Source organism: Macrobrachium nipponense, chromosome 39 (genome assembly GCF_015104395.2).
Source record: "Macrobrachium nipponense isolate FS-2020 chromosome 39, ASM1510439v2, whole genome shotgun sequence".
Taxonomy (NCBI): Eukaryota; Metazoa; Arthropoda; class Malacostraca; order Decapoda; family Palaemonidae; genus Macrobrachium; species Macrobrachium nipponense.
Window position 1 is genome coordinate 11,982,266 of NC_061099.1, and position 10,000 is coordinate 11,992,265.

The window sequence follows — 10,000 nt, forward strand, 5'->3', positions numbered from 1 at the left end:
GTGGAGTGTCAGATACTGTAACAGTTTTTGGTTTAGATTTCATAACCATTGTATCTGCTTTATATATTCCCTATCTGTCGTACTGGTTTGGCACAAGTTTTAACTTGGTACCAACAAGTAGATTGTTTGAGGTTCTGAATTTTAATTTGATGATGTTCGTCATTGTTTATGTACTGCTCATATAGTTGCAACTCGTATGATGAATGAATGGCTTAAAATAAATCCTGATGAATTCACATATTAATATTTTTAGGAGCTTTGAGTCGGTGCAAATTCTCTCTCTCTCTCTCTCTCTCTCTCTCTCTCTCTCTCTCTCTCTCTCTCTCTCTCTCTCTCTCTCAATGAATCTTGATGCATTCGCATTTTTTATATTTTTAGGAGCTTGATGAGTTTGTTGCAAAGTCTCTCTCTCTCTCTCTCTCTCTCTCTCTCTCTCTCTGTGTGTGTGTGTGTGTGTGTGTGTGTGTGTGTGTGTGTTTTTGTGTGTGCTTGTATGCTATGTATTAAGATAGCTTACATTTAATCTAGGTGTAAAATTGAAATACAAGTCGATGTCTTTAAGCCTTTTATCATTTTGATGATAAGATCAATTTTGTTTAGTGTCTTTTTGACTGATCTATGATCGCGTGGTCTTTTCTATTAGCGAAAGCGACGTTCTGAAGTGTTCACAATTATTGAATTCAAACTACGCAACGTGGAAAACTTACAGCATTCGCGCAAGTTGTCAAGTTTTTTTTTTTTTTTTTTTGTCAGGTTTATGCCAGTAGCTAAGGGACTTTCCGATTTCTGATGGCTGTTAAAGGCGTTTCTCTTAAAGATTTTTCTAAGCTACTAAAGTCATTTTGCCGGATTTGAGAGATTTCTCCTCTTCGAGACATGACACAAAACTGATTTGGACACTTTGCAGTTTTTTTAGGGGGTGGGGTTGGGGGAACTTTTTGAAAAATTTTTTGGTTTGGGATCTTGTTTAAAAATGGTTTGGGTTGGGTTCTTATTAAACAATGTTTTGGCTTGGGATCTTAGTAAAAAGAATTTTTAGTTTGGGATCTTTAAACGTTTTTTGGTTTGGGATCTTATTAAAAAATGTTTTGGTTAGGGATCTTAAGAAAATGTTTTGGTTTAAGAAAATTTTTGGTTTAGGATCTCGTTAAAAAAATATGGTTTGATAATAAAAAGGTTTTTTTTTGGGATCGTATTAAAAATGTTTTGGTTTGGGATCTTAAAAACTTTTTTGGTTTTGGATCTTATTAAAAAAAGTTTTGGTTTGGGAACTTATATTAAGAAATGGTTCGGTTTGGCATCTTGTAAAACAGTGGCTTGGTTTGGGATCTTGTTAAACAATGTTTTGGTTCGGGGACTTATTAAATAATTTTTTGGTTTTTAATTAACTATTGCATTTAAAAATATTTAACTAAAGGACGATTATTTCAAATTCCGTTTAAGTAGTGAATGTTCTGGTTTTTGCGTCGCGAACTTAGGAATATCTTAGATTTTAAAGAATGAATGAAGGAATGTGTATTTTTGAAATGTTGGAAACCACGCACCTATGTTCATTCCTAAATGTTTCCAGTGGTACATTGCATTTAATTCAATATCACGAGACCATACGATGTCAAGAGTGTATGTAAGTATATATGTGTATTCACTAATTAGTTGTTTCACTCACCGCACTGCGTAGATGTGAGCAAAATAAAAAGACCGTCGCGCTCAACTCCGAGTCCTCTCTCTATGGTCACCGGCAATCGACTGGTTAGCCTATGGTCTTTAGACCTCAAATCGTGGTAGCGAGAGGAGCGAGTGATCTCATTTCTGTCCTTGTGTCCTTCTTTTCTCGAGGTTAATAATCTCGCATTACCAAGAGCTGGTCAACAGCTAGAGGAATATCTGTGTCGCTCTGGAACGACCCAGCGTCAAATAGGTTTGTGTAATGCTTCAGAGAAATTAACCTTCGGTTAGCGCATCGCCCCGAAATAGAGTAATCGGTCCTCAAACGCTGATCACGAAGCATCAGGAGATTGGTCGTAATTAGGTCGCCTGGATTGGGCGCATGGAATTGCACCTAATCGTGTCGGGTAAACCAGGTGTGTTGGAAGAGAGGACATTTTGGGGGGTGTGGGTTGGGGGTCCCAAGAGAGCGTGGGGCCTCTTCTAGAATTAGGTCTTTACTTTTGAAATACGCGAGATATTTTGGAATCGTTGAAAGAACCTGCCAGTCCGTCTATTTATATACGACAGTTTTCACGTTTATTAGGTCGGGATTTTATTTCCTTACTATTTACAGTAACTAGCTTAAATTCAGATTTTAAGTTGAAGTAAGCAGTGAATAAGTGAGATATATATATATATATATATATATATATATGTATATATATATAGTCTTTTTATATTTAGTGGATAAATTGCATACTAGTACATGTATATATGTTTACATGCGAATACAGTTCAATGCAATATATACAATCTCTCTCTCTCTCTCTCTCTCTCTCTCTCTCTCTCTCTCTCTCTCTCTCTCTCTCTCTCTATCTCTCATATTAACGATAAGGCTCCTTGAATTTTGGCAGCGTAATTACTCTGGAATACAAACGTGTCAAAATTACATGAAGTATTAAGAGAACTGCAGTTTTACTCGAGTTGCAGTTTTACACTTTGTCATGATGTATAGTTTCTCATCCCAGGTTAATACGTTTGTCCCTTATTTTGTCTCCACTCAAGACGTTTCAAGGTTGTTCCAAAATTATGTGAATTGTACTCATTGGGGGTCACGTGTCAGTGGCCCATGCTAGGGTGACTAAGTAGATCACAGGTCTGCGTGCAAGGCCAAATAGAATAGCGGGACCAGAAATGTTTGCACAGGTGGTAGTTATTTAGCCCTTTTTTTTATTGGTTTTTTAATTTTTTTTTTATAGAATTCGCCACTCGAATTGTAATGTATTTTTCATAGGTCATGCCACGCTTAGTCTTCTTCGAACTTCGACACGTAAAACATATGGTTCTGCCCCATTTTATTGAACTAATTAGTCATTACATTTTAAACCGTTTGCAAAAGTATTATCAGCGCAAGAAATAAGGGTTTTGCATATCATGGGGAAAACTACTTATAAGGTTTTATTTTGGGGAGATTGCCATGTACCAGAAAAGGGTCCTATGCCGTCCATTTGATAATATCGTTAAATTTCCTTGTGATCGGTTTGATTGTAAATTTGAACTGCATCCAGCGTATTTATGTTTCTAAGGTTCTTGAGAAGTTATTTTATATCAGATTTATGCTAAAGCTTTATTTATACGTGACATTGTAATTCTTATTGGGATGTTCACTTGTAATTCAGTTTTCAGTATTGTTAGTTTTTAGATGAAGTGTGCTGTCATGTGAAGAAGTGGCCGTTCCATATAAATGGTTGAAAAGGAGACTGTCAAACGTTTTGATGGCCACAGATGGTAAAATTAATCACAAACGTCTTATGTCTACCCAACTCGTGCCCAAGAAACTTTAAAACACTTTAGTGGCCACAGATGGTAAAATTAATTTAAAAAAAAAAGTCTCATGCCCATCTAACTTAATCGTGCCCAAGAAACTTTAAAACACTTTAGTGGCCACAGATGGTAAAATTAATAATAAAAAAAAGTCTCATGCCCACCTAACTTAATTGTGCCCAAGAAACTTTAAAACACTTTGGTGGCCAAAGATGGTAAAATTAATCACAGATGTCTTATGCTTACCCAACTTACTCGTGCCCAAGAAACTTTAAAACACTTTAATCACAGATGTCTTGTTTTTAGTGGCCAAAGATGGTAAAATTAATCACAGATGTCTTATGCCCACCTAACTTACTCGTGCCCAAGAAACTTTAAAACACTTCAATGGCTACAGATGGTAAAATTCATGCTGAACAAACTTACTCGTGCCCACAGAAACTTTTAAAACACTTTAATACAGATGTCTTGTTTATTAGTCGGCCAAAGATGTAAAAATTAAATAACAGATGTCGGATGCCCACCTAACTTACTCGTGCCCAAGAAACTTTAAAACACTTCAATGGCTACAGATGGTAAACTTCATCACTAACGTCTCATGCCCACCTAACTTACGCGTACCCAAGAAACTTTAAAACACTAGTGGCCACAGATGGTAAAATTAATCACAGATGTGTTATGCCTACCCAACTTACTCGTGCCCAAGAAACTTTAAAACAGTTTAATGGCCACAAATGGTAAAATTAATCACAAATGTCTCATGCCCACCCAACTCATTCATTGGCAGGCATTGACCCATGAGGTCTTGTTCACGTGACCGTGGAAGCTTGGATGCCGTATAGGGTTATCATTCATTATCTCAGTCTCTTCCGTTCGTAGATTCTCTTCGCAGATACGAAAGGCATCGGCTACGCATGTCAAATCGTTGTTGGATGGGGCACCTCCCGAGTGTTCTCATTCCGTGTAGCTAATGTTGTCCCATAGATAACAAGTGTGTTTGTCATTGCAAGTAGATATTGCAGGATCGTTTGGATGTGCAGGTACAGAAAGTACGCACAGGTTAATGTGTTGGATTAACTGTAGTTTCAGAAGGATTCTCTCTCTTCATCTCTGGTGTTCCCAGACTTTCATTTTGATGCAAAAGGGAAAATTGAATCTTATTGTAGATGTACCTTATTTCATGAACATGTTACATTGTGAGGAAAATAATATTAATACGTTCATAAGGCTCTGAACTCCGTAGGGGATTAGTGCCGTCAGTGGACTTCATGCGGTGCACTGTAGGCATTGCTTAAGGTTCTGCAGCGTGACTTCGGCCCCTAGCTGCAACCACTTTTCGTTCCTTTTACTGTACTTCCTTTCATATTCTCTTCATCTTATTTTCCACCTTCTTTTAACAATTGATTCATAGTGCAACTGCTTTGAGGTTTTCCTCCTGTTTCACCTTTCAAACCTTCCACACTGTCAATTTCCATTTCAGCGCTTGACCTAAATTTTATATTCAACTCAACTCATAAGGCTCTGAAGAGATGTTGTTTTGGGAGAATATTGTTCATGATGTTTCTTTACTTCCAATTTATTTAATGTTTAACCTTATTTTAATGTCCACATTTTGCAACCGAGGTAGAAAGAAAATAGTGTATAAATTTCTAATTCTTTATTATAAATGATGGATGATAATGGTTTGCTAATGGTTTTACAATTAGTAGCTTGATGATGCAATGAGTATTTGCGGAAATGACTGTTTACAAAGTAATATACCATCTTGGTTTTCGTCGGCGTTTGAATGTGTTGCGTCTTATCACTACCAGGTGCCATTCTTTTCAGATAGTTTGTCAGTACTGTACTATGTTCTTCTCGAATATTTAAATATTTTTAAAGTTTTTAGATTTTGGCCGAAGAGGGAATACCAGTATCAGCATTCTCAAACAAACCTGAGCTTTCAAATGAGTCGATCAAATACAGATCAAGTTATCGAAAAGCATGGCTCCTGGACTTCCTGATTTGATTATTCCCTGCGTAACCTAATCATAGAAAATACAGAAATCCCTTAGTGTAATTCAAGTACCATCAAGTCCATCTGGTGAAGAAGATGTAGCCTAGAGAGGAATGAGTTTCAAAGAAAGTTAGAAGGTAGAATGGTGTGTTTTGGTATTGCTTGGGAATAGCCATTCAGTTGCACTAGAATTTAGGCCAATTCTTCGTTTCGTTGATAACTCTTAAGTGAGAGACTTGTGTCGAGTCGCTGTGTCCTTAAATCTCCACTTAAAGTAAGGATTAATTTGGATTCATTAAAGATATTTGAAATTTTGTACATCGAACGAAACGAACTGTTTTTGAGAATTCCCAAAGCTAATAGGCTAAAGTTAGTTTATAATTAGAGCTATAGTAGATTCACATCACCCGTGCATCTGATGTCTAGGCCAGTCCCTTACGATACTCCTGATTGGCTGTTGATAAGCCAACCACAGTGCTGGAAACTCAGTCTCTCGAGAGGCTCCACATAGGCACCTCTCCTTAGGGGTACGCCTTGAAAAGTATCCCTCAGGAGAGGTGGAACATACACCCTGTCTATGTGAACTCTCGAGAGAGACAGAGATTGGCTTTTCAACAGCCAATCAGGAGCGTCGTAAGGGACTGGCCTAGACATCAGATGCACGGGTGATGTGGATCTACTATAATATGAAACTGATCTGGTTGTTCTAGTCTCGAAACAGGTTTTTAGGATATACTCTTTAATACAATACCAAAATGGTTAAATGACATTAGAAAATCTAAATAAAAAAGGTAGCTATGAGGTAAAATCAGAGGAAGGTAAGCAAAAAAAAAATTATCAATTTACATTAAATTAGATCATCACAGATTATAATGCCCCCAAACTGCAAGTTATCTAACTTTTGTAGTAATAAGTAGCTCAATATGAGAGGAAAATTTTTTTTCCACCTATTGTGAAAAGGAATAGTTTTCCATCGAGTGAAGTAGTGTTGGTGCTTAATTATTTTGGCACTTATTGGCTCCTGGTTTAGTCTTGATTATTCTTATCTTTTTCCTTAAAAAAAAAAAAAACTCCATAAATGTATCATCAGGAAATAGTATAGAGTAACTCCCTAGTGAGACTATTTCTGATAAAGGTTTGTAAAGTTTAGCCAGGATTTTCAGTTTGATTAATTACTCTGAGATACAGGTTTTTGACCAAGACATTTTGTTCCTAAAAGCTGCTCTGTAGGTTACTTAGATTGATTTAAAGTATTTATTATAAGTTTTTCAATGTGTTTCGACAATAAAAACTAAATTGCTTGTACCTTAACACATTTAACATCTTGTTAAACTTCCCAAACTCATTTACGGTTTGAAGAAGTTCCAGTATTGTTCACAAACCAGTTCTAGAAGAGTAATTTGCCTTGACTTGTGTGCTGTCCTGGTGTATGCTTATGCTTTGATGAAACAGCATTTTACGAACATTCTTGTAAGGTTTCTCTATGTAGCACTTAAATTGATATACGTATCCTTAACCTGCCGAAATTTGTGTATATCCCGTCTTAAACCAATTGTAGATTGAGTTTGGATGCTATGTACTGCCACACTTTGAGCACAGGCATGTTCAGAATCTTGCTGGCAGGTATAGGGCATTTCGGGTAGGCCTTCTCACAGTCTTCGATTGGATTTGTGAATCCCTCTCTCGCTGCCAACATGTAACGCCACATCAGGGAGTCTCTGGAAGGCTTCACTGGTCCGTGCATTTGCCTGTTGGGGAATTTGGGAGTTAATCGTAAGTCTACACTTTGAAGAGCACTTGAAAAATATAAAGTAGTGGTGAATTTGCCTGATGGAATATTTGGGAGTTAATCGTAAATCTATACTTTGAAGTGGATTTGAAAGATATAAAGTGGTGCATTTTTTTTTATTGAAAAGGGAACTTAATTGTACGTATGGTAAGATGTCAATGAGATTATTTGTATCATTTGTAAGAAGTAAAAAGATTCCATTCTCAGTTACAACAAAATATGATTTTGACAAAAATTACTAAGTACTTGGTATTCCAGTAAATACTAGGTGACGGCATTCTTAAACATTACAAGTGAAAAATAAGAGCTGGCAGTTACGTACCTGAGTTCCTTCATGAAAATTTCTCCAATAGGCGAATAGATCTCTGGCTCCGATGCCAATTCACACAGTAGCCTTTCTTGGCACCCCACGTAATGGAGCTGTAACGTTAAGAGGGAAGATTTAGCGGGTCTGGGGCGTAGTGTATGAGGGTTATGCGAGCTTTAAAGTATATCTTTACCTTCACAAGTGCATGAGGGTTATACGATATACGATCTATAAAGTACATCTTGACCTCCACAAGTGCATGAAGGTTATAGGATCTGTAAAGTACATCTTGACCTTCGCGTAGGAGACAATTGAAACAAGAAAGGGAAGAAAGTTCTACACGTTGACTAATCAAAGTATAGGTCTTCCTAAAATTGCGAGAAGGCTAAGCATTGACCTCTGTCGCTCCTCCTCTTACCTCCAGGTGCGAGAAGTAGACGGAAAGCTTCTCCAACTGCTGCTCGTAGGCTGGGTCCCAGTAGAGTGACTGCGGAACCTCTTCGTCGTACTCCGCGTCCGAATAGCTGTTGCTGTTGCTGCTGCTTTGGGAGTTGAAGGACCTTCCATTCACCGGGGCCAGTGTCGGGAGTGCCAGCGATACGGGCATGTTGAGCAAGAAACCTGGAGTCAATGCGTAAGTTAGGTCAACTATTCTTACGGTATGTTTTCAGGTATACAAGGTCACATGATTTATAGAAACGCAACACACGTCATTTCTAAACACATTTTCTCTTACTGAGGGAGTAAGGGCCCACAAATTACTTTGTTGTTGTTCTTGTTGGGAGGGGGGGGGGGAAGGGAGTAGGAAAGGTCCATGGAAGAGCCTAGAAAAGGTCTAAAAAAAGGTGTTTCGGGTTGAGTTAAAGATACGGGAATTTTAGGATAGGATATGTATGATTTATTTATTAAGATGAAAATGTACAAAATAATGCATGTTAAACACTACAGAACAATTATTTCTAATAAAATTTAGCGTATTTATTTAAATTTTCTATAGGGAAACAGCAACGCTCTATTTGACCGTAGATTTTAGCTCGTAATTTACTTTGAAAGATAGGAATATTATGTTAACAACTTATGCGTGAGGGGAATATCTTGCACGGGTCTCGAGTAAGCTGGAGGTCGGATTACGCCTTGTTCCAAATTTTGCTATTTTGTTAATGTGAAGTATTATTCCTGAGGACGTTGTACATTCAGAACCTCTTAAATTTCAGTATTTCATATTTGCTTTTGTAATTTCTTTCCAGTGAACACCATATTCTTTGGAGGTTTGAATTTTAAGTCAGTGGCCCCTGTAATTTTGTTCCATATGGATTTGGTTTATCTTTTGAATAATATAATAATAATAATTCGTTTGCGTTTTGTGTATGGCATTATAACTAACTTTCTTCATAAGTACATACCTGTGAACCTTTAGAATTACTGTAGCTGTAATCACATAATTTGAATTGCCATTATCCTTAGCAATGCTGTGGGTTTTTTTTTTTTTTTTGAGTAATCAAATAAGTATCATCGCATATATTTCTATGTATATAATAGATTGCGTAAATGACAGTTAAAAAAACCAAACCACTAGAAAAATAACCATACCACTAAAATAAAACACCATACCACTAAAAAGAAAGAAAGAAAGAAAAAAACTTCATTCAGAGCTACACTTTTCTGTCTATCAGCTTGTGCTTGTCAGTGATATGCTCACCTAGAGTGATGGGAGCCTCTGGGTTGATAAAAAGGTACCGCTTCTGTCTGGAGGCCTCGGAAAACTGACCCCAGAAGCTGAATAACAGTCCCGACACAATTGCTGAGATAAATGCCTTCATCTTGATCTGAAAAGAAAAAAAGAAGACTGCATTTAGTCGGAATGAATCTCTGTATTAGTCAAAATTGTTGTTTTCAGAAGCGTTTACGTCACCATACCATAATACGGATTATGTAAACCAGTGTTTCTTTAAGTGTGGTTCGTGGAATGTTCCAAGGGGTCCTCAGGATAATGTGAAGAGGAAGCGTTGCTATTCAGTTCACGAAAATTTGTGCGCAAAATTGCAATATTCATAATGTGAAAGTTATTTTAAGTAAAATGTGGATATTTATGTTGAAGATAAGCCATTATTAATAATTCGGTAGAAATGTTAGTACTATATGTTATACCCTGAAAACACTTTTAAACCCAAGAGGAAAATTATCACAAGGGGTCCGTTACATAAGTAATTTTAATAAAAGGGGTCTGCTTCACAAGGAAGTTTTAAGAAACACTGATGTAAACGTATACTGTCACGTGTGCCACAAGGAAAGACGAAAGGCAATCATCTCCAAGTTCCCTCGTCTTCCGTTTACCCGTTTTTCGAAGACTGTGACATCGCAGTCAGGTAGGCCCACTGGACCGTGGGTAGGCCTAATGACCAATCTTGCCAGCAAGAGGGCCTGAGTTCGAAACCGC

At 37.2% G+C, this 10,000-nt stretch overlaps 1 protein-coding gene and 2 long non-coding RNA genes across 4 annotated transcripts in view; 1 reads left to right on the plus strand and 2 right to left on the minus strand.

The window, feature by feature from the left end:
* LOC135210526 (uncharacterized) overlaps positions 1-1,739 on the minus strand; it is an 8,959-nt gene extending 7,220 nt beyond the window's left edge. The window contains exon 1 of the long non-coding RNA XR_010313527.1: positions 1,667-1,739. This is a non-coding gene — a long non-coding RNA (uncharacterized LOC135210526). The remainder of the gene's footprint in view (positions 1-1,666) is intronic.
* The window catches only part of LOC135210126 (uncharacterized), a 104,596-nt gene that overhangs the window by 31,777 nt on the left and 62,819 nt on the right, over positions 1-10,000 (plus strand). For both annotated transcript variants that reach the window (XR_010313465.1, XR_010313464.1), the window contains exon 2: positions 7,988-8,197. This is a non-coding gene — a long non-coding RNA (uncharacterized LOC135210126). The remainder of the gene's footprint in view (positions 1-7,987; positions 8,198-10,000) is intronic.
* LOC135210125 (uncharacterized) overlaps positions 5,114-10,000 on the minus strand; it is a 30,193-nt gene continuing 25,306 nt past the window's right edge. The window contains exons 2-5 of the mRNA XM_064242941.1: positions 9,263-9,389; positions 7,982-8,184; positions 7,579-7,676; positions 5,114-7,215 (exon numbers count right to left, since the gene is read on the minus strand). Coding sequence (XP_064099011.1) covers positions 7,011-7,215; positions 7,579-7,676; positions 7,982-8,184; positions 9,263-9,389 — 633 coding nt within the window. The 3' untranslated portion in view covers positions 5,114-7,010. The remainder of the gene's footprint in view (positions 7,216-7,578; positions 7,677-7,981; positions 8,185-9,262; positions 9,390-10,000) is intronic.